Source organism: Nerophis ophidion, linkage group LG03 (genome assembly GCF_033978795.1).
Source record: "Nerophis ophidion isolate RoL-2023_Sa linkage group LG03, RoL_Noph_v1.0, whole genome shotgun sequence".
Classification (NCBI taxonomy): domain Eukaryota; kingdom Metazoa; phylum Chordata; class Actinopteri; order Syngnathiformes; family Syngnathidae; genus Nerophis; species Nerophis ophidion.
Window position 1 is genome coordinate 6,779,948 of NC_084613.1, and position 24,786 is coordinate 6,804,733.

The 24,786-nt window shown below is 47.9% G+C and overlaps 1 protein-coding gene across 4 annotated transcripts in view; it reads right to left on the bottom strand.

Moving 5' to 3' along the window:
• Positions 1-24,786, bottom strand: part of LOC133549043 (tyrosine-protein kinase Fyn-like) — a 97,949-nt gene that overhangs the window by 32,909 nt on the left and 40,254 nt on the right. For 2 of the 4 annotated variants that reach the window (XM_061894118.1, XM_061894119.1), the window contains 3 exons: positions 20,066-20,169; positions 19,826-19,975; positions 4,065-4,220 (listed from right to left, as the gene is read on the bottom strand). In XM_061894118.1, coding sequence (XP_061750102.1) covers positions 4,065-4,220; positions 19,826-19,975; positions 20,066-20,169 — 410 coding nt within the window. Of the gene's footprint in view, positions 1-4,064; positions 4,221-4,452; positions 4,618-19,825; positions 19,976-20,065; positions 20,170-24,786 lie in introns of all 4 variants that reach the window. The other 2 variants (XM_061894121.1, XM_061894120.1) reach the window with 2 other exon arrangements.

Below are 24,786 nucleotides of genomic sequence, written 5' to 3' on the forward strand. Positions count from 1 at the left end.
ATTTTGTCCACCTGTCTCTGGTGGACAAAATGCCTGCTCACCTGCTTCCCGAGCACTAATCAGAGGCAGTATTTAAGCTTGTCTTTGCCAGTCAGTCGCCCGGGCGTCAATGTGATCTTTTCTTGCTCTGTGCTGACTTTTTTCATGCCTTGCCATAGTTTCGTGCTTCATGCCATGCCAAGTAAGTTTTGTTTGCTTTATGTTCATAGTCTGTTTATGCGTTAGCTTTCTTCCTTAGCCCACGTTGTGCCTCCGCTGTGAGCGATTTTTGTTTGTATCTTTTTTTAGTTTAAATTAAATCATGTTTTTACCTAAATGCCATGTCCCGAGTAGTCCGTCTGCCTTCCTGGGAGAACGCCCCCCTCCCCCCATTGTGACATAAAATACTTCCTACCATAAATGCGACTTCTTGAACAGGTGCGGTAGAAAACGGCTGGATGGATTTAAATGCATGAGAATGTTTTATATTTTGCACGTTATTTTTAGCACTGTGATTACCAGCGAAATTAAGCAATGTCAGCTAAGATGTATCTGAGAGCCAGATGCAGTCATCCAAAGAGCCACATCTGGCTCTAGAGCCATAGGTTCCCTACCCCTGTTGTAGACTGTCACATCGAAACTAAGAATAAACACATGTGGAGTTATGTGAAACAACTGAAAACATGTTTCGTATTCTAGTTTCTTCAAAATAGCCACCACTTTAGGGAAGCCAATGGAGGAGCCAAGATCACAGCTGCCTTTTGCCTTTTGAAGTCTCCGGTAAGAGCCGACTTAATATCACCATTTTCCCATCCAAAAACTTGCGGGTCGACGTAGGGAAACACGTTCGCTTGACCGCTCCGTGTTAAAGCTTCACAACAAACAAAGAAACACAGGCTGTGTTTCGGTGCTAAAGGCAGCTGCAATCCACCGCTTTTCACCAACAGCATTCTTCTTTGACGTCTCCATTATTAATTGAACAAATTGCAAAAGATTCATCCTTTCTTGTGAAAGACTATATACCCTTATACTATGAAAGATTATTTGCAAAAAAAGAAATGTTTATCAGTTTGAACATCAAATATGTTGTCTTTGTAGCATATTCAACTGAATATGGGTTGAAAATGATTTGCAAATCATTGTATTCTGTTTATATTTACATCTAACACAATTTCCCAACTCATATGGAAACGGGGTTTGTATACAGACAATATGTTCACACTCCTCAGCCTTCCCGGTAAGGTTTATTCAGGTGTACTGGAGAGGAGGCTACGTCGGATAGTCGAACCTCGGATTCAGGAGGAACAGTGGGGTTTTCGTCCTGGTCGTGGAACTGTGGACCAGCTCTATACTCTCGGCAGGGTTCTTGAGGGTGCATGGGAGTTTGCCCAACCAGTCTACATGTGTTTTGTGGACTTGGAGAAGGCGTTGGACCGTGTATCTCGGGAAGTCCTGTGGGGAGTGCTCAGAGAGTATGGGGTATCGGACTGTCTTATTGTGGCGGTCCGTTCCCTGTACGATCAGTGCCAGAGCTTGGTCCGCAATGCCGGTAGTAAGTCGAACACATTTCCAGTGAGGGTTGGACTCCGCCAAGGCTGTCCTTTGTCACCGATTCTGTTCATAACTTTTATGGACAGAATTTCTAGGCGCAGTCAAGGCGTTGAGGGGTTCCGGTTTGGTAACCGCAGGATTAGGTCTCTGCTTTCTGCAGATGATGTGGTCCTGATGGCTTCATCTGACCGGGATCTTCAGCTCTCGCTGGATCGGTTCGCAGCCGAGTGTGAAGCGACCGGAATGAGACTCAGCACCTCCAAGTCCGAGTCCGTGGTTCTCGCCCGGAAAAGGGTGGAATGCCATCTCCGGGTTGGGGAGGAGACCCTGCCCCAAGTGGAGGAGTTCAAATACCTAGGAGTCTTGTTCACGAGTGAGGGAAGAGTGGATCGTGAGATCGACAGGCGGATCGGTGCGGCGTCTTCAGTAATGCGGACGTTGTACCGATCCGTTGTGGTGAAGAAGGAGCTGAGCCGGAAGGCGAAGCTCTCAATTTACCGGTCGATCTACGTTCCCATCCTCACCTATGGTCATGAGCTTTGGGTCATGACCGAAAGGATAAGATCACGGGTACAAGCGGCCCAAATGAGTTTTGGTCTCTCCCTTAGAGATAGGGTGAGAAGCTCTGCCATCGAGAGGAGCCAGATGAGGTGGTCCGGGCATCTGGTCAGGATGCCACCCGAACGCCTCCCTAGGGAGGTGTTTAGGGCACGTCCAACCGGTAGGAGGCCACGGGGAAGACCCAGGACACGTTGGGAAGACTATGTCTCCCGGCTGGCCTGGGAACGCCTCGGGATCCCCCGGGAAGAGCTAGACGAAGTGGCTGGGGAGAGGGAAGTCTGGGTTTCCCTGCTTAGGCTGCTGCCCCCGCGACCCGACCTCGGATAAGCGGAAGATGAAGGATGGATGGATGGATGGAGATATGTTCTGGCAACAAAGTGTAATAGAATCTCCACATCCTATTAGAGTTACATTTCAACCTGCTCTGTTGATATTTGACACACAAAAGCTTCAAACATGTTCAACAGGATTTCCACAATAAATGTATAACGCTGCTCGATATCCAAACCGGATTAGTTCGGGCTAAATCGTGACAGGACGTGCGATGAGGTTCGTGCCAGGTGACGCCTTTGGAGGGTTTTTCTTCTTTTTTTTTTAAATTTCAATTCTTATTCTCTAATCATTGTTAATACAGGTTGCTGTTTAAGAAAATAAGAAAAATAAGATGCTTCACGTTCATCATAATGTTATTATCAAATACTTCTTAGTCCCATTCATTTACCGTATTTTTCGGAGTATAAGTCGCTCCGGAGTATAAGTCGCACCTGCCGAAAATACATAATAAAGAAGGAAAAATATATATATATATATATAAGTCGCATTGGAGTACAAGTCACATTTTATATATAGATATATATATATATATATATAGATATATTTTATATATCTATATATATATATATATATATATATATATATATATATATATATATTATATATATAGATATATATATATATAGGCTATAGAGCGTTTTCCGTTCGGGCTCCAGTACTCTGGAATGCCCTCCCGGTAACAGTTCGAGATGCCACCTCAGTAGAAGCATTTAAGTCTCACCTTAAAACTCATTTTTATACACTAGCCTTTAAATAGACTCCCTTTTTAGACCAGTTGATCTGCCGTTTCTTTCCTTTTTCTTCTATGTCCCACTCTCCCTGGTGGAGTGGGTCCGGTCCGATCCGGTGGCCATGTACTGCTTGCCTGTGTATCGGCTGGGGACATCCCTGCGATGTTGATCCGCCTCCGCTTGGGATGGTTTCTTGCTGGCTCCGCTGTGAACGGGACTCTCGCTGCTGTGTTGGATCCGCTTTGGACTGGACTCTCGCGACTGTGTTGGATCCATTATGGATTGAACTTTCACAGTATCATGTTAGACCCGCTCGACATCCATTGCTTTCCTCCTCTCCAAGGTTCTCATAGTCATCATTGTCACCGACGTCCCACTGGGTGTGAGTTTTCCTTGCCCTTATGTGGGCCTACCGAGGATGTCGTGGTGGTTTGTTCAGCCCTTTGAGACACTAGTGATTTAGGGCTTTATAAGTAAACATTGATTGATTGATTTTGTGGGATATTCCAAGTTGGGCATTCTCTCCATGAGTTTCAAGCACTACCTTTTGAAGCTCATGAAGAGAATGCTCAGAGTGTGCAAAGCAGTAATCGAGGCAAAGAGTGACTATTTTGAAGAAACTAGAATATAAAACATGTTTTCAGTTATTAAGTACTTATATAGTTTACTGTGGTTTCTCTGTTAAACAGTGCTCAATACCGGGCTAGAGCAGAATGTAGGAGAAACTCCCCTGAAGAGCAGGGAAACCTGCAAAACAGGCTTGTAAGGATGAAATTGCCTCTGTGTTTTTTCCTGACCTTATGTCTACATATATATATACATATTTACTCGTATTTTACTGTGTCTAATCACAACGAACAATTCAAATTCAAGTTAACCCCTGTGGAAAAAGACATTTGTTATTCTTACCGTAATAAACCTCGGCAAAACATCCTGTCCCCAGCTTCAATTCCAATTCAAGTGTGTCTCTGCGGACCTCCCAGGCATCGTGACTCAAGCCCACAGTGTCAGGGATGGAGTTGACACACACGCCCGTTAAATTAAAGCACAAACCATCTGCACACTCTATAAGGAAGGGAGGGAAGGCATACACAGTTAACTACTGGGGGGACATGCAGTGAGGACAGTGAAGGAGGCCGTCTTGGGACGGAGCCCGGAGGGTCTTCGGACTCGTTTTACCCACAATGCTTCCAAACTGAACAGAGAATGATGTTTTGGAGTCAGTCCGAAGTCCCCCCCTGTCCAAGTGTGGCCTCCTCCACGCGGCCCCTTCTTCCGGAGAAGACAGGATCCATACCCATCCAGACCTCCCCAAACTGCCCGTTCCCGAGACGCTTTATCAACCGCAGCGACTCCCGAGGGATCTCCCACACGTCTTTGGTTTTGACCGACAGGTCGGCGATGCGGGGCATCCCTTGGTGGCAGGGAAGCACCAAACGACAGCAGAGCCCCGCGGCTCGGTCTGCTCGGAGCACACGGCGATGCGGAAGGAAAGAAGAATGGAGAAATGACAGCACAGCAGCAAGAAGGAAGACGGCGGCAAAGGTCAGCAATGTTCACAATGGCATAGATCTCGGGGAACCGACTCCATCGCAACTGGACTTTTTACCATTGTCGAAGTTGGCGTAGTGAGGGGAGAATAGAACGCGAGATTGGTGCTCCGGTCTGTTGGAGTGAAGAAGAAACTGAGCCAGAAGGCAAAGCTCTCGATTTACAGGTCGGTCTACGTTCCTACCCCCACCTATGGTCATGAGCTTTGGGTAATGTCGCAAATAGAAGCGGCAGAGATCGGGTGAGGGATTCGGTCATCCGGGAGAGACTCAGAGTAGAACCTCTGCTCCGTCACGTCGAGAGGAGCCAGCTGAGATGGCTCGGGTATTATATGACTTAAGTGTTATTATGACAATGACAATAAAGGAATTGATTGATTGATTTACAAGCACTCCTCTCTGAGCTGCTACCTTACCGTGGTAGAGGAGTTTGCGTGTCCCAATGATCCTAGGAGCTATGTTGTCTGGGGGTTTTCATGCCCCCTGGTAGGGTCTCCCAAGACAAACAGGTCCTAGGTGAGTGATCAGACAAAGAGCAGCTCAAAGACTTCTATGGAATTACAACGAAATGAACCCAGATTTCCCTCGCCCGGACGTGGGTCACCGGGGCCCCGCTCTGGAGCCAGGCCCGGAGGTGGGGCACGATGGCGAACGCCTGGTGGTCGGGCCTGTTCCCATGGGGCCCGGCCGGGCACAGCCCGAAGAGGCAACGTGGGTCATCCCTCCAATGGGCTCACCACTCATAGGAGGGGCCATAGAGGTCGGGTGCATTGTGAGCTGGGCGGCAGCCGAAGGCAGGGCACTTGGCGGTCCGATCCTCGGCTACAGAAGCTAGCTCTTGGGACGTGGAACGTCACCTCACTGGGGGGGAAGGAGCCTGAGCTAGTGCGCGAGGTAGAGAAGTTCCGGCTGGATATAGTCGGACTCACCTCGACGCACAGCAAGGGCTCTGTAACCAGTTCTCTCGAGAGGGACTGGACCCTCTTCCACTCTGGCGTTGCTGGCAGTGAGAGGCGACGGGCTGGGGTGGCAATTCTGGTTGCCCCCCGGCTCAAAGCCTGTACGTTTGAGTTCAACCCAGTGGACGAGAGGGTAGCTTCCCTTCGCCTTCGGGTGGGGGGACGGGTCCTGACTGTTGTTTGTGCTTACGCACCAAACAGCAGTTCAGAATACCCACCCTTTTTGGGTACACTCGAGGGAGTACTGGAAAGTGCTCCTCCGGGTGATTCCCTTGTTCTGCTGGGAGACTTCAACGCTCATGTTGGCAACGACAGTGAAACCTGGAGAGGCGTGATTGGGAAGAATGGTCGCCCGGATCTAAACCCGAGTGGTGTTTTGTTATTGGACTTTTGTGCTCGTCACAGTTTGTCGATAACAAACACCATGTTCAAACATAAGGGTGTCCATATGTGCACTTGGCACCAGGACACCCTAGGCCGCAGTTCCATGATCGACTTTGTAGTCGTGTCATCGGATTTGCGGCCTTATGTTTTGGACACTCGGGTGAAGAGAGGGGCGGAGCTTTCTACCGATCACCACCTGGTGGTGAGTTGGCTGCGATGGTGGGGGAGAATGCCGGACAGACCTGGCAGGCCCAAGCGCATTGTGAGGGTCTGCTGGGAACGTCTGGCAGAGTCTCCTGTCAGAGAGAGTTTCAATTCACACCTCCGGGAGAACTTTGAACATGTCACGAGGGAGGTGCGGGACATTGAGTCCGAGTGGACCATGTTCCGAACCTCTATTGTCGAGGCGGCTGATTGGAGCTGTGGCCGCAAGGTTGTTGGTGCCTGTCGTGGCGGTAATCCCAGAACCCGTTGGTGGACACCAGCGGTGAGGGATGCCGTCAAGCTGAAGAAGGAGTCCTATCGGGTTCTTTTGGCTCATAGGACTCCGGAGGCAGTGGACGGGTACCGACGGGCCAAGCGGTGTGCAGCTTTAGCGGTCGCGGAGGCAAAAACTCGGACATGGGAAGAGTTCGGGGAAGCCATGGAAAACGACTTCCGGACGGCTTCGAAGCGATTCTGGACCACCATACGGCGCCTCAGGAAGGGGAAGCAGTGCACTATCAACACCGTGTATGGTGCGGATGGTGTTCTGCTGACTTCGACTGCGGATGTTGTGGATCGGTGGAGGGAATACTTCGAAGACCTCCTCAATCCCACCAACACGTCTTTCTTTGAGGAAGCGGTGCCTGGGGAATCTGTAGTGGACTCTCCTATTTCTGGGGCTGAGGTCGCTGAGGTAGTTAAAAAACTCCTCGGCGGCAAGGCCCCGGGGGTGGATGAGATCCGCCCGGAGTTCCTTAAGGCTCTGGATGCTGTGGGGCTGTCTTGGTTGACAAGACTCTGCAGCATCGCGTGGACATCGGGGGCGGTACCTCTGGATTGGCAGACCGGGGTGGTGGTCCCTCTCTTTAAGAAGGGGGACCGGAGGGTGTGTTCCAACTATCGTGGGATCACACTCCTCAGCCTTCCCGGTAAGGTTTATTCAGGTGTACTGGAGAGGAAGCTACGTCGGATAGTCGAACCTCGGATTCAGGAGGAACAGTGTGGTTTTCGTCCTGGTCGTGGAACTGTGGACCAGCTCTATACTCTCGGCAGGGTTCTTGAGGGTGCATGGGAGTTTGCCCAACCAGTCTACATGTGCTTTGTGGACTTGGAGAAGGCATTCGACCGTGTCCCTCGGGAAGTCCTGTGGGGAGTGCTCAGAGAGTATGGGGTATCGGAATGTCTTATTGTGGCAGTCCGCTCCCTGTATGATCAGTGTCAGAGCTTGGTCCGCATTGCTGGCAGTAAGTCGGACACGTTTCCAGTGAAGGTTGGACTCCGCCAAGGCTGTCCTTTGTCACCGATTCTGTTCATAACTTTTATGGACAGAATTTCTAGGCGCAGTCAAGGCGTTGATGGGTTCCGGTTTGGTGGCCACGGGATTAGGTCTCTGCTTTTTGCAGATGATGTAGTCCTGATGGCTTCATCTGGCCGGGATCTTCAGCTCTCACTGGATCGGTTCGCAGCCGAGTGTGAAGCGACCGGAATGAGAATCAGCACCTCCAAGTCCGAGTCCATGGTTCTCGCCCGGAAAAGGGTGGAGTGCCATCTCCGGGTTGGGGAGGAGACCCTGCCCCAAGTGGAGGAGTTCAAGTACCTAGGAGTCTTGTTCACGAGTGGGGGAAGAGTGGATCGTGAGATCGACAGGCGGATCGGTGCGGCGTCTTCAGTAATGCGGACGTTGTATCGATCCGTTGTGGTGAAGAAGGAGCTGAGCCGGAAGGCAAAGCTCTCAATTTACCGGTCGATCTACGTTCCCATCCTCACCTATGGTCATGAGCTTTGGGTCATGACCGAAAGGATAAGATCACGGGTACAAGCGGCCGAAATGAGTTTCCTCCGCCGGGTGGCGGGGCTCTCCCTTAGAGATAGGGTGAGAAGCTCTGCCATCCGGGAGGAGCTCAACGTAAAGCCGCTGCTCCTCCACATCGAGAGGAGCCAGATGAGGTGGTTCGGGCATCTGGTCAGGATGCCACCCGAACGCCTCCCTAGGGATGTGTTTAGGGCACGTCCAGCTGGTAGGAGGCCACGGGGAAGACCCAGGACACGTTGGAAAGACTATGTCTCCCGGCTGGCCTGGGAACGCCTCGGGATCCCCCGGGAAGAGCTAGACGAAGTGGCTGGAGATAGGGAAGTCTGGGCTTCCCTGCTTAGGCTGCTGCCCCCGCGACCCGACCTCGGATAAGCGGAAGATGATGGATGGATGGATGGATGGATGGATGGATTTACAAGCAAAAATTTGGGTTACGACTCTCCCGGCCCAAAGTAGGCATCCAGAGGGAAGAATAGAACGCGAGATTGACAAACAGATTGGTACGGCGTCTGCAGTGATGCAGTCACTGCTCCGGTCTGTTGGGGTGAAGAAGAAACTCAGCCAGAAGGTGAAACTCTCGATTTACAGGTTGGTCTACGTTCCTACCCTCACCTATGGTCATGAACTTTGGGTAATGTCGCGAATAGAAGTGGCAGAGATAGGGTGAGGGGCTCGGTCATCCGGGAGAGACTCAGAGTAGAACCTCTGCTCCTTCACGTCGAGAGGAGCCAGCTGAGATGGCTCGGGTATTATATGACTTAAGTGTTATTATGACAATGACAATAAAGGAATTGACTGATTGATTTACGAGCAAAAATTTGGGTTACGACCCTCCCGGCCCAAAGTTGGAATAGAAAGGGAAGAATAGAACGCGAGATTGACAAACGGATTGGTGCGGTGTCTGCAGTGATGCAGTCACTGCCCCGGTCTTTTGGGGTGAAGAAGAAACTGAGCCAGAAGGCGAAGCCCTCGATTTACAGGTTGGTCTACGTTCCTACCCTCACCTATGGTCATGAACTTTGGGTAATGTCGTGAATAGAAGCGGCAGAGATTGGGTGAGGGGCTCGGTCATCTGGGAGAGACTCAGAGTAGAACCTCTGCTCCTTCACGTCGAGAGGAGCCAGCTGAGATTGCTCGGGTATTATATGACTTAAGTGTTATTATGACAATGACAATAAAGGAATTGACTGATTGATTTACGAGCAAAAATTTGGTTACGACTCTCCCGGCCCAAAGTTGTCATCCAGACGGAAGAATAGAACGCGAGATTGACAAACAGATTGGTACGGCGTCTGCAGTGATGCAGTCACTGCACCGGTCTGTTGGGGTGAAGAAGAAACTCAGCCAGAAGGCGAAGCTCTCTATTTACAGGTTGGTCTACGTTCCTACCCTCACCTATGCTCATGAACTTTGGGTAATGTCGCGAATACAAGCGGCAGAGATTGGGTGAGGGGTTCGGTCATCCGGGAGAGACTCAGAGTAGAACCTCTGCTCCTTCACGTCGAGAGGAGCCAGCTGAGATGGCTCGGGTATTATATGACTTAAGTGTTATTGTGATAATGACAATAAAGGAATTGACTGATGGATTTACGAGCAAAAATTCGGGTTGTGACCCTCCCGGCCGCAAGTTGGAATAGAAAGGGAAGAATAGAACGCGAGATTGACAAACGGATTGGTGCGGTGTCTGCAGTGATGCAGTCACTGCCCCGGTCTGTTGGGGTGAAGAAAAAAATGAGCCAGAAGGCGAAACTCTCGATTTACAGGTCCGTCTACCTTCCTACCGTCAGTTATGGTCATGAACTTTGGGTAGTGACCGAAATGACAAGGTCGCGAATACAAGCGGCAGAGATAAGGCGAGGAGTTCGGTCATCTGGGTAAAGACTCAGAGTAGAGCTTCTGCTCCTTCACGTCGAGAGGAGCCAGCTGAGATGGCCCGGGTATTATATGATTTACGAGCAAAAATTTGGTTACGAGCCTCCCGGCCGAAAGTCGGCATAGTGAGGGAAGAATAGAACGTGAGATTGACCGACGGATTGGTGCGGCATCTGCAGTGCCCCGGTCTATTATGGTGAAGAAGGAGCTGAGCCTGACGGCGAAGCTCTCAATTTGCAGGTCGGTCTACGTTCCTACCCTCACCTATGGTCATGAACTTTGGGTAATGACCGAAAGGACGAGGTTGCAAATACAAGCGCCAGAGATAGGGTGAGGAACTCAGCAGGAATGAGTTTTCTCCGCAGGATGTCTGGGATCACCCTCAGAGATAGAGTGGGGAGCTCACTCATCTGGAAGAGACTCCGAATAGAGCCGCTGCTCCTTCATGTCGAGAGGAGCCAACTAAGATGACTCCTAGACGTCTCCCTGGTGTGGTGTTTGGGACATGTCCAGTCGGCAAGAGACCTCGGAGCAGATCTGGGACACATTGGAGGGACTGTGTCTTACAGCTGGCCTGGGAACACCCTTGGTATCTCCCCCTGTAGAACTAGAGGAGGTGGCCGGGGACAGGGAAGTCTGGGCATCTCTGCTTAGACTGATTCCCTTGCGACCCGGACCTGGGACACATTGGAGGGACTGTGTTTCACAGCTGGCCTGGGAACGCCCTCGGTATCTCCCCCTGTAGAACTAGAGGAGGTGGCCAGGGGACAGAGAAGTCTGGGCATCTCTGCTTACACTGATGCCCTTGCGACCCGGACCTGGGACACATTGGAGGGACTGTGTCTCACAGCTGGCCTGGGAACGCCCACTGTATCCCTCCTGTATAATTAGAGGAGGTGGCCAGGGGACAGAGAAGTCTGGGCATCTCTGCTTAGACTGATGCCCTTGCCACCCAGACTCGGATAAGCGGTGGGAAAATGGATGGATGGATAGAAGTCTGGGCTTCATAAGGTAATGCTCACAGACCCAGATTGGACAGTTGTAGTCTGAGGGTCTGGTGCAGAATCCGGGATACGGGTGCCTGATTTAACAGGTTTTTCGGTACACAAGCTGTTTCTGGGCAAAGGTGCGTAATATCATGGCTTGCGTAAAGTTTTCGTAGATGGTGAAATCCCTAAATTCCTTCCAATAGCTGCTTGAAAAATGTTGTTCTTAAACATTTTTCTCAGGCACTTGTTGACAAAGTGGTGACCCTCGCCCCGTACTTGTTTGGGAATTAGTGAGCATTTGATGGAAGCTGCTTTTTATATCCAATCATGGCTCCCACCTGTTCCCAATTAGCCTGTCCACCTGTGGGATGTTCCAAATAAGTCTTTGATGAGCATTCCTCAACCTTCTCAGTCTTTTTTTTGATTCCCAAAGCCCAAAACAAGTCTGCGGGCTATAGAGCGTTTTCCATTCGGGCTCCAGTACTCCGGAATGCCTTCCCGGCAACAGTTCGAGATGCTACCTCAGTAGAAGCATTTAAGTCTCACCTTAAAACTCATCTGTATACTCTAGCCTTTAAATAGTCCCCTTTTTAGAGCAGTTGATCTGCCGTTTATTTAATTTACTTTTTCTCCTCTGCCCCCCTCTCTGTTGTGGAGGGGTGGGGGGGGGGGCACAGGTTTGGTGGCCATGGATGAAGTACTGGCTGTCCAGAGTCGGGACCCAGGATGGACCGCTTGCCTGTATATGGGTTGTGGACATCTCTGCACTGCTGATCCAGCCCCCGCTTGGGATGGTTTCTTGCTGGCTCCCCTATGGACGGGACTCTCGCTACTATATTGGATCCCCTTTGGACTGGACTTTCACAATATCATGTTAGACCCGCTCGACATCCATTGCTTTCAGTCCCCTAGGGGGGTGGCCCACATATGCGGACCTCTCCAAGGTTTCTCATAGTCAATCAATCAATCAATGTTTATTTATATAGCCCCAAATCACAAATGTCTCAAAGGACTGCACAAATCATTACGACTACAACATCCTCGGAAGAACCCACAAAAGGGCAAGGAAAATTCACACCCAGTGGGCAGGGAGAATTCACATCCAGTGGGACGCCAGTGACAATGCTGACTATGAGAAACCTTGGAGAGGACCTCAGATGTGGGCAACCCCCCCCCCCCCCTCTAGGGGACCGAAAGCAATGGATGTCGAGCGGGTTGCAAATGAACACTTAGCGTCTAACGATCTATGTGATTTCAGGGCAAATCACTCCACGGAGACAGCCCTCGCAAAAATGACTAATGATCTATTGCTAACGATGGATTCTGATTCGTCATCTAAGTTGCTGCTCCTCGATCTTAGCGCTGCTTTCGATACCGTCGATCATAATATTTTATTAGAACGTATCAAAACACGAATCGGTATGTCAGACTGTCTTGGTTTAACTCTTATCTTACTGATAGGATGCAGTGCGTCTCCCATAACAACGTGACCTCGGACTACGTTAAGGTAACGTGTGGAGTTCCCCAGGGTTTCGGTCCTTGGCCCTGCACTCTTCAGCATCTACATGCTGCCGCTAAGTAAACATTGATTGATTGACTTGTGCCAGCTTTTACGAAACCTGTTCCAGGCGTCAAATTCCAAATGAGCTAATATTTGCCAATAATGCCGGATTCGGTCCTCCGTGGATGCGTCAGCAAGAACACAGCAAAAAGGTAAGAACTAAGGGATTTATGAAACAAAAGGAGATATGAACAAAAACACTGATACAAAACGAAAAGGCAAATAAAAGCGCTAGCATGGAAAGCTAGGACAAACAAACCAAAGCACAAAGGCACACAAAAGGAAACACAAAACAACCAGCGTGAAAGCTAGGAATAAAATAAAGCTTAGCATGAGAGCTAGCGAAAAACGAGAGTGAGAGACAAATCATAAACAGACATATGTGAACAAACTAAGATCCGACCATCAGTGAACAGAAAAACGCTGGCTTATAAACAGGTGGTGATTAGTAAAGACAGGTGTGCTGGAAAAGAGAGTAGCAGCTGAAACTAGTGAGTGACCATGGAAACGAACAAAACAGGAACTAAGTATGTCAAACCGCAGAGCGATATAAAAATGGAACAAAAATAACAATATGGTGATGATCCGACCATCGGATCACAACAGTATCTTGTCTTTGCAGTCTGTTCAATTGAAGAAAATGAAGGAATTGTGTCAATTCTGTCCAGTTCCAAGGGCACTTTTAGTCGGAGGAAGAACACGGTGGACCAGGACTTGACGAGTTGGTGGAAAGAAACAGATTTTCGATGTAAAGGCGAGCGATTTACGGGTGTTTAAATGCATACCTTCTTGTGGATGGACAGTAAATCAATCAATCAATCAATGTTTATTTATATAGCCCCAAATCACAAATGTCTCAAAGGACTGCACAAATCGTTACGACTACAACATCCTCGGAAGAACCCACAAAAGGGCAAGGAAAACTCACACCCAGTGGGCAGAGAGAATTCAAATCCAGTGGGACGCCAGTGACAATGCTGACTATGAGAAACCTTGGCGAGGACCTCAGATGTGGGCAACCCCCCCTCTCTAGGGGACCGAAAGCAATGGATGTCGAGCGGGTCTAACATGATACTGTGAAAGTTCAATCCATAGTGGCTCCAACACAGCCGCGAGAGTTCAGTTCAAGCAGATCCAAGACAGCAGCGAGAGTCCCGTCCACAGGAAACCATCTCAAGCGGATCAGCAGCGTAGAGACGTCCCCAACTGATACAGGCGAGCGCTCCATCCTGGGTCCCGACGAGCGGTCCATCCTGGGTCTCGACTCTGGACAGCCAGTACTTCATCCATGGTCATCGGACCGGACCCCCTCCACAAGGGGGGGGGGGGACATAGGAGAAAGAAAAGAAGCGGCAGATCAACTGGTCTAAAAAGGAGGTCTATTTAAAGGCTAGAGTATACAGATGAGTTTTAAGGTGAGACTTAAATGCTTCTACTGAGGTAGCATCTCGAACTGTTACCGGGAGGGCATTCCAGAGTACTGGAGCCCGAAAGGAAAACGCTCTATAGCCCGCAGACTTTTTTTGGGCTCTAGGAATCACTAATAAGCCGGAGTCTTTTGAACGCAGATTTCTTGCCGGGACATACGGTACAATACAATCGGCAAGATAGGCTGGAGCTAGACCGTGTAGTATCTTATACGTAAGTAGTAAAACCTTAAAGTCACATCTTAAGTGCACAGGAAGCCAGTGCAGGCGTAATATGATCAAACTTTCTTGTTCTTGTCAAAAGTCTAGCAGCCGCATTTTGTACCAACTGTAATCTTTTAATGCTAGACATGGGGAGACCCGAAAATAATACGTTACAGTAATCGAGACGAGGCGTAACAAACGCATGGATAATGATCTCGGCGTCTTTAGTGGACAAAATGGAGCGAATTTTAGCGATATTACGGAGATGAAAGAAGGCCGTTTTAGTAACGCTTTTAATGTGTGACTCAAAGGAGAGAGTTGGGTCGAAGATAATACCCAGATTTTTTACAGAGTCACTTTGTTTTATTATTTGGTTGTCAAATGTTAAAGTTGTATTATTAAATAGAGGTCGGTGTCTAGCAGGACCGATAATCAGCATTTCCGTTTTTTTGGCATTAAGTTGCAAAAAGTTAGCGGACATCCATTGTTTAATTTCATTAAGACACGCTTAAAATGTAGACTATGTTTACAAAATACCTGGCCATTGCACCTCCAGGAACTGAACGAGAGGTGTACTTAGGTTGTATTTAAGGAAGTACGGTCATAAATGGTCAGGTAAAGCTTTACGATAATGGTGCTAATGAGGTAGCTGGAGTCTTCTGAGGAATTGGCGTTGAAAAGCATATAAGCGAAAGTTCAAAGCGGGGCCTCTTTAGGCGCCTGAGTGCCGCACCAGCTGCTTCCATTTCCATTAACTCTGCTCAGCTCTTGCCTGATCTGGAAAGGGAAGCTCTTGTGTTTGCCCGTTATCGATTAAGCCAGTAGATTAGGGGCCGTGTCTCCGTCTGTAGTTGGCCCCTCCCGCTGATAAGTGTTTGCATGGGGGCAGTTAAGAGGAGATAAAGGCCTGTTTCGCCCATGAGAGTGCCACACCAACGTCAAAGCCCATCTGGGGGCGAGTGCCTGCTAGAACGGGTCACTCTGGTCGCCCGTCATAAAAGCAGTAAGTGTTGACTGTATCCACAGCAAGAAGACAAACGGAAGGTTTTCCTAGAAATCCCCAGGCTCGGATTAACTGGCGCAGTAACGATTTGATCTCGGTTGATAAGCTGAATCAATTACTCCGCCGTTTATAGTTTTTTTTTCCCCGTTTCGGGGTTGGTCGGAGCTAGATCTTGGCACCATGACTGTGGCGAGTAGGGCAGGGATGTCAAACTGAGGGCCAGGTCACAGATATAGCTGCCATCAGAGGGCCGCTTGTAACCATACTTGCCAACCTTGAGACCACCGATTTCGGGAGGTGGTGGGTTGGGGGGGGGCGTGGTCGGTGGTAGGGCGGAGGCGTGGTTGGGGCGGGGGGCGTGGTTGAGAGGGGAGAAGTATAATTCACCAACTCAAGTATTTCATATGTATATATATATATATATACGTCCGTAATGCGGACGTTGTATCGATCCGTTGTGGTGAAGAAGGAGCTGAGCCGGAAGGCAAAGCTCTCAATTTACCGGTCGATCTACGTTCCCATCCTCACCTATGGTCATGAGCTTTGGGTCATGACCGAAAGGATAAGATCACGGGTACAAGCGGCCCAAATGAGTTTCCAGGTCTCTCCCTTAGAGATAGGGTGAGAAGCTCTGCCATCCGGGAGGAACTCAAAGTAAAGCCGATGCTCCTCCACATCGAGAGGAGCCAGATGAGGTGGTTAGGGCATCTGGTCAGGATGCCACCCGAACGCCTCCCTAGGGAGGTGTTTAGGGCACGTCCAACCGGTAGGAGGCCACGGGGAAGACCCAGGACACGTTGGGAAGACTATGTCTCCCGGCTGGCCTGGGAACGCCTCGGGATCCCCCGGGAAGAGGTAGACGAAGTGGCTGGAGATAGGGAAGTCTGGGCGTCCCTGCTTAGGCTGCTGCCCCCGCGACCCGACCTCGGATAAGCGGAAGACGATGGATGGATGGACGGATATATATATATATATATATGTAGGTGTGGGAAAAAATCACAAGACTACTTCATCTCTACAGATCTGTTTCATGAGGGGTTCCCTCAATCATCAGGAGATTTTAATTAAAATCTCCTGATGATTGAGGGAACCCCTCATGAAACAGATCTGTAGAGATGAAGTAGTCTTGTGATTTTTTCCCACACCTACATATTGCGCTCTACCACGGTATCGAGCACTATTCTCCGGATAATCCAATCAAGACATATATATATATATATATATATATATATATATATACATCCTCCATCCATCCATTTTCTACCGCTTATTCCCTTCGGGGCCAATTTGAATGTGAGTGTGAATGTTGTCTGTCTATCTGTGTTGGCCCTGCGATGAGGTGGCGACTTGTCCAGGGTGTACCCTGCCTTCCGCCCGATTGTAGCTGAGATAGGCGCCAGCGCCCCCCGCGACCCCGAAAGGGAATAAGCGGTAGAAAATGGATGGATGGATATTCCCTTTGGGGTCGCGGGGGGCGCTGGCGCCTATCTCAGCTACAATCGGGCGGAAGGCGGGGTACACCTTGGACAAGTCGCCACCTCATCACAGATATATATATATATATATATTGACTTTCAGTGAATTCTAGCTATATATGTTTATTTTATTATATATATAAATAAAATAAATTTACTGTAAAATATACAGTGTTTTTTGTTGTTGTTGTTGTTGTTTTACAACATAAAGTAATACAGTAAATGGAAAAGAGTACAGGTATGTTTTTTTTTACTGTAAATTTTACGGTGTTTTTTGTTTTTTTTTACAACATAGTGTAAGAAGAACTGTACCTTTGTTTTTGTTTTTTTAATTCCAGCAACCAATCTGCCATTGTTTTTTGTTTACTTTAATCCAGGAGTAGGGAACCTATGGCTCTAGAGCCAGATGTGGCTCTTTTGATGACTGCATCTGGCTCTCAGATAATTATATTTATATAGCGCTTTTCTCTAGTGACTCAAAGCGCTTTACAAAGTGACACCCAGTATCTAAGTTACATTTAAACCAGTGTGGGTGGCACTGGGAGCAGGTGTGTAAAGTGTCTTGCCCAAGGACACAACGGCAGTGACTAGGATGGCGGAAGCGGGAATCGAACCTGGAACCCTCAGGTTGCTAGCACGGCCACTCTCCTAACCGAGCTAAGCTGAGTAACCGTGTAATACTCTTCCATATCAGTAGGTGGCAGTCGGTAGCTAATTGCTTTGTAGATGTGGGAAACAGCGGGAGGCAGGGTGCAGGTAAAAAGGTGTCTAATTTTTATTTGCAAAAAAAATTAAAGTTTATGAGTTTTAACACCAAATATGTTGTCTTTGTAGCATATTCAACTGAATATGGGTTGAAAAGGATTTGCCAATCATTGTATTCTGTTTATATTTACATCTAACACAATTTCCCAACTCATATGGAAACGGGGTTTACTTAGAAGTGGAATTTATGGTCATTTCTCATGATGTCCACAAGATGGCAGCAGAGTTGTGGCAATTACACCATAAGGTATTTAAAACTTAAGTAATAAGATTCCTTGTTAAACCCGCCGACCGCAGTTTGGCCAACCCCTGCCCTAAACCGATAAAAACTGAACTATATTTATATAGCACTTTTCTCTAGTGACTCAAAGCACTTTTTACATAGTTTAGTTTAGTCCAGTTTAGTCTTTATTTGAAGGGACAATGCACAGAAATATTAAGCTCAAAGACAGATATGTTATGTACAAGATTATAGCTAAATATCTAATTTCCATCTTCAGTCCCTGGCTACCTAAATTGAAGGGATACAAAAATCCTACCATACGACGTAATCAAATTAAGAAAAGTCATAAAATGCCCTTTCATGGACACATACCGTATTTCCTTGAGTTGCCGCCGGGTACATAGTACGCGCCTGCCGGGTCAAACTCGTTTCGCAAAATATCATTTTTAGTAGCGCATGTCTAGAATTTCCACCGGGTCAAACTCGTTTTGCAAAATAATTAGCATATGCCTAGAATTTCCTCCGGGTCAAACTCGTCACGTCACGAGTGACACTTCACCTGTCGTCATTTTCAAAATGGAGGAGGCTGATTTCAATCATTTGAAATCGCATAAAGGGAAGACGATTAAGAGCTATTCAGTAGGATTTAAGGTCCAAGCTATTGAATATGCTAAAAAGAACAGTAAGCAGCTACGTTTTATTAACATACCGTATCTGCGTGTGTCAAATATGAGTCATTAAATGACTCCCGCCTCCTGGTGGTAGAGGGCGCTAGTGATCCTTCCTGCGACTACTCGGCTGCAGAAGAAGTGACAACAACAGCGATCGTTTATTTTTTCCTCTCGCTTGCACTTTTAACACGGAGGATTACATATCTAAAATAAAACAGTTTTCTAAACTGGACTTTCAATCGAAGCAGGAGGTAATAAAGGAAGATCTCCATCGAGACGGAGAGACTTTTAAAACTGAAGAAAGATAAGGAAGACTTCTATAAACAAGTTATCGATGCTTTGGTTTGGGCGGGGGCGTGGTTAAGAGGAGAGGAGTACAACTCACCAACTCGAGTATTTCATCCATCCATCCATCCATCATCTTCCGCTTATCCGAGGTTGGGTCGCGGGGGCAACAGCCTAAGCAGGGAAACCCAGACATCCCTCTCCCCAGCCACTTCGTCTAGCTCTTCCCGGGGGATCCCGAGGCGTTCCCAGGCCAGCCGGGAGACATAGTCTTCCCAACGTGTCCTGGGTCTTCCCCGTGGCCTCATATATGTATGAAATACTTGACTTTCAGTGAATTCTAGCTATATATATTTTTATTTTATCATATATATAAATAAAATAAATAGTTGAATTTTAGACGGTACCTATCAAATACACAGTAATAAAAACACAGTTGTTCTACTAACTGTACTGTGCTTGCTGGTTACTAAAAAAAAAACCCAACAACAACACTTACCTTTCACTATTTGAGTAACCTTTGGTCTGTCATTTGCGTACTGGGGAGGTGCACAACACCACGTAAATCGTTGGCCAATCAAAAAGCAACCCCATAACGCTATCGCCAACATTCACCAGGAGATGGCAACAGACAACAAAGAATCACTCCATTACAGACGGCTGTAACTTCCTCGTTCTTCTGCTTCGTCTCCTTGTGTGTGCAGTTTTTTATTAAAATCCGTAGATGTTGTAACGGGATTGGGCAGGCAAACTGTTTATATGACAGGAAAGCGGGCATGAAAACAGGCTGTCCGCATGGAGCTGGAGGGGGCGTGGCCTCTAGTTCCGGCTGAATTTTTGGACATTTTCGGGAGAAAATTTCTTCCGGGAGAGGCGCTGAATTTCGGGAGTCTCCCGGAAAATCCGGAAGGGTTGGCAAGTATGCATTAAGTTGATGTCTCAAACATAGTGGCCACCTTATTGACCGTGTGAGCAGCTCTCATTGCTCCGAAGCCACTTTTTAACTTCAATTGTAAATGAAGAGTAATCTGTTCGACTTTTCAAGTTTGTTGTGAGATCGTTCATGAAAGCCAATATCTAAGTTACATTTAAAGCAGTGTGGGTCAAGTATCTTGCCCGAGGACACAACGGCAGCGACTAGGATGGCGGAAGCGGGGATGGAACCTGGAAGTTGCTGGCACGGCCACTCTACCAACCGAGTATACCGCCCAATAGTTAAGACTTTGGTATTTGACCACACCCCATGAGTGAGAAATCAAACGGTATTTCCCCAAGCTAAGCATACCTGAGTAGTGCTGAACCAGCTGGTGTAGCGAGTCAAACTGAGCCCTGGTGGTGATGTAGTAACCGCCGCTGTCCAGTTTGCGAATCTTGTAATGTTTCACATGGTCCCCCTTCACCTCGTCCCAGTCCCGTATGGACAAGGAGAAGGCACCTGGTAGGAACCGTTAAGGTACTACTTTACCGGCGTCACAAAGACTTCAGGCAGAGGTCGGTAATGTGAGAGTGTCAGCGCGTGATTTACCCTTGGTGGTTTCGCTCTCCCGAATGAGGTAACTACCCCGCGGGTTCCCGGTGGACAGCAACTGTCTCTCGGCCTCCTTTCGGGACAGTTTCCCAAAGTACCAGCTGGAAGTCAAAGAGGACATTGGTGATTACCCAAAACTGTATGGTGGACACACTTTACTGCTTAAACCAGGAGTGGCCGATATGTGGATGGTGGAGGGTGTCACCAGCCAGGGATTCAAAAAATAGACCTAGGAATGATCGATCATCAGTCTTCACCAAACGTGACTTTGGTCACCTGATTGACATTCACGCCCCCCGAGGGTTCTGTGAGACCGACAGGAAGGCCAGAAACACTTTTTCTTTCAAGCGACCGACCGCACACTTCCGGTCTTCAATATTGTGATAAAAGTCAGGCCGATATGTGGATGGTGGAGGGTGTCACCAGCAAGGGATTCAGGCCGATATGTGGATGGTGGAGGGTGTCACCAGCCAGGGATTCAAAAAATAGACCTAGGAATGATCGATCATCAGTCTTCACCAAACGTGACTTTGGTCACTTGATTGACATTCGCGCCACCCGAGGGTTCTGTGAGACCGACAGGAAGGCCAGAAACACTTTTTCTTTCAAGCGACCGACCGCACACTTCCGGTCGTCAATATTGTGATAAAAGTCAGGCCGATATGTGGATGGTGGAGGGTGTCACCAGCCAGGGATTCAAAAAATAGACCTAGGAATGATCGATCATCAGTCTTCACCAAACGTGACTTTGGTCACTTGATTGACATTCACGCCACCCGAGGGTTCTGTGAGACCGACAGGAAGGCCAGAAGCACTTTTTCTTTCAAGCGACCGACCGCACACTTCCGGTCTTCAATATTGTGATAAAAGTCAGGCCGATATGTGGATGGTGGAGGGTGTCACCAGCCAGGGATTCAGGCCGATATGTGGATGGTGGAGGGTGTCACCAGCCAGGGATTCAGGCCGATATGTGGATGGTGGAGGGTGTAACCAGCCAGGGATTCAAAAAATAGACCTAAGAATGATCAATCATCAGTCTTCACCAAACGTGACTTTGGTCACCTGATTGACATTCACGCCACCCGAGGGTTCTGTGAGACCGACAGGAAGGGCAGAAACACTTTTTCTTTCAAGCGACCGACCGCACACTTCCGGTCTTCAATATTGTGATAAAAGTCAGGCCGATATGTGGATGGTGGAGGGTGTCACCAGCCAGGGATTCAAAAAATAGACCTAGGAATGATCGATCATCAGTCTTCACCAAACGTGACTTTGGTCACCTGATTGACATTCACGCCACCTGAGGGTTCTGTGAGACCGACAGGAAGGCCAGAAACACTTTTTCTTTCAAGCGACCGACCGCACACTTCCGGTCTTCAATATTGTGATAAAAGTCAGGCCGATATGTGGATGGTGGAGGGTGTCACCAGCCAGGGATTAAAAAAATAGACCTAGGAATGATCGATCATCAGTCTTCACCAAACGTGACTTTGGTCACCTGATTGACATTCACGCCACCCGAGGGTTCTGTGAGACCGACAGGAAGGCCAGAAACACTTTTTCTTTCAAGCGACCGACCGCACACTTCCGGTCTTCAATATTGTGATAAAAGTCAGGCCGATATGTGGATGGTGGAGGGTGTCACCAGCCAGGGATTCAAAAAATAGACCTAGGAATGATCGATCATCAGTCTTCACCAAACGTGACTTTGGTCACTTGATTGACATTCGCGCCACCCGAGGGTTCTGTGAGACCGACAGGAAGGCCAGAAACACTTTTTCTTTCACGCGACCGACCGCACACTTCCGGTCTTCAATATTGTGATAAAAGTCAGGCCGATATGTGGATGGTGGAGGGTGTCACCAGCCAGGGATTAAAAAAATAGACCTAGGAATGATCGATCATCAGTCTTCACCAAACGTGACTTTGGTCACCTGATTGACATTCACGCCACCCGAGGGTTCTGTGAGACCGACAGGAAGGCCAGAAACACTTTTTCTTTCAAGCGACCGACCGCACACTTCCGGTCTTCAATATTGTGATAAAAGTCAGGCCGATATGTGGATGGTGGAGGGTGTCACCAGCCAGGGATTCAAAAAATAGACCTAGGAATGATCGATCATCAGTCTTCACCAAACGTGACTTTGGTCACTTGATTGACATTCGCGCCACCCGAGGGTTCTGTGAGACCGACAGGAAGGCCAGAAACACTTTTTCTTTCACGCGACCGACCGCACACTTCCGGTCTTCAATATTGTGATAAAAGTCAGGCCGATATGTGGATGGTGGAGGGTGTCACCAGCCAGGGATTAAAAAAATAGACCTAGGAATGATCGATCATCAGTCTTCACCAAACGTGACTTTGGTCACTTGATTGACATTCGCGCCACCCGAGGGTTCTGTGAGACCGACAGGAAGGCCAGAAACACTTTTTCTTTCAAGCGACCGACCGCACACTTCCGGTCTTCAATATTGTGATAAAAGTCAGGCCGATATGTGGATGGTGGAGGGTGTCACCAGCCAGGGATTCAGGCCGATATGTGGATGGTGGAGGGTGTCACCAGCCAGGGATTCAAAAAATAGACCTAGGAATGATCGATCATCAGTCTTCACCAAACGTGACTTTGGTCACTTGATTGACATTCGCGCCACCCGAGGGTTCTGTGAGACCGACAGGAAGGCCAGAAACACTTTTTCTTTCAAGCGACCGACCGCTCACTTCTTCAATATTGTGATAAAAGTCAGAATCTTATATGACAAATGTCACCATTTTGCATTTAAAAAGTAATCATTTTACATAAAAAAGTGATACTTTTAGGAGAAAATATTGCAATATAGCGGAAACAGAAAGAACATGAGAAATTGTTCCCAATTTTAAAAAAGAAAAAAGGTGACACACCGGAAACGGTAAGATCAGTCGTTCACCTGGTGTCAGACAAGGACTTGGACTTGGGTTATTTCCTCGACGCAAAGGATAGTTGGCACGAGCGAGACGTGAGCGTTAGTATATTTTCATTTATTAACACTATATAACTAAAAAAAAAAGCAAACGAAGAAGTACAAACACTTGGCTGTGAAAAAAAAACAAAAGACTAGTACAAAGGCTACAAATTATAAACATGAACAAAAACACTTGCACTGTGGCATGAACAACAAAACTTACGTGGCGTGGACAAAACGAACAGCATAGCATGGCATGAAGCAGATGGGGAATATGGAGGTGTGTAAAGTTGCCAGACTGAACACTTGGCAACTGTGGCTTAAATAATAACTATGATAATGATTAACAGGTGTGAGAACTGAGGACCGGGGCGTGACTTGGAGACTAGGTGGAAACTAATGAGTTACTATGGAAACAAAGAAAACAAGGAAGAGCCAAAGCCGGAAATAAGATCCAAAAAACAAAACCGAACATGACCAAAACAAAACATGATCCGTAGGCGTGACACCTGGAGGGGTTTTTTGGGGGATGAATAGGGAAGTCCTTCTTCAGCTTGTTTTAGTATACATTGCTGCTTTTACACCTGTCAATGTTTACTTTTACATGCACATTAAATCAACATCAAATCCTGACTTTGGAGCAATGTTCACAGACTTTAGTATTTGCCTCTCTATTAGATGCAATGGTTTTATGTATTGAGATCATGATATATGTCCTAACATGTTCACACCTCCTCATGTGGAAGCTACTTTTCCTTCTTCATGTCTCAAGAAGGATACAAATACAAGAACACACACACACACACACACACACACACACACACACACACACACACACACACACACACACACACACACACAAACACACACACACACACACACACACAGATAACACACGGACACACACGCACGCATACACAAACACACGCACACACACACGCACACATGCACACACACACACACAAATACACACAAACACACACACACTCAAAAACACACACACACAGACACACACATACACACACACACACACGTACACACACACAGACAACACACACACACACACACACACACAGACATATGTACATACACACACACTCACACACACACACACAATTACACACACACAAACACAAATACACACAAACACACATGTACACACACACACAAACACACTCACACAGACACACACACGTGCACATATGCACACACACACACGCACACACATACAACACACACACACACGTATATACACGCACACGTACACACACACAAGTACACAGACACAGACACACACAAGTACACACACGCACACACAGACACATGTACACACACACACACAAAAGTACACACACACGCACACACACGCAAACACACACACACAGACAACACACACACACACAAACACACACACATGTATACACACACACACATGCACACGTACACACACACACGCGCACACACGAACACACACACAAGTAAACACAAGTAGACACACAGATACACACGCGCACATACGCACACACACACAGACACACAAGTACACACACACACGCGTGCACATACGCACACACATACACACAAACATACACACACACGCACGCACACACGAACACACACAAGTAAACACAAGTACACACACAGATACACACACGCGCACATACGCACACACACACACACACACACACAGACACACAAGTACACACACACACAAGTACACACGCACACACACGCGTGCACATTTGGACACACATACACACAAACGTACACAAAGAGGC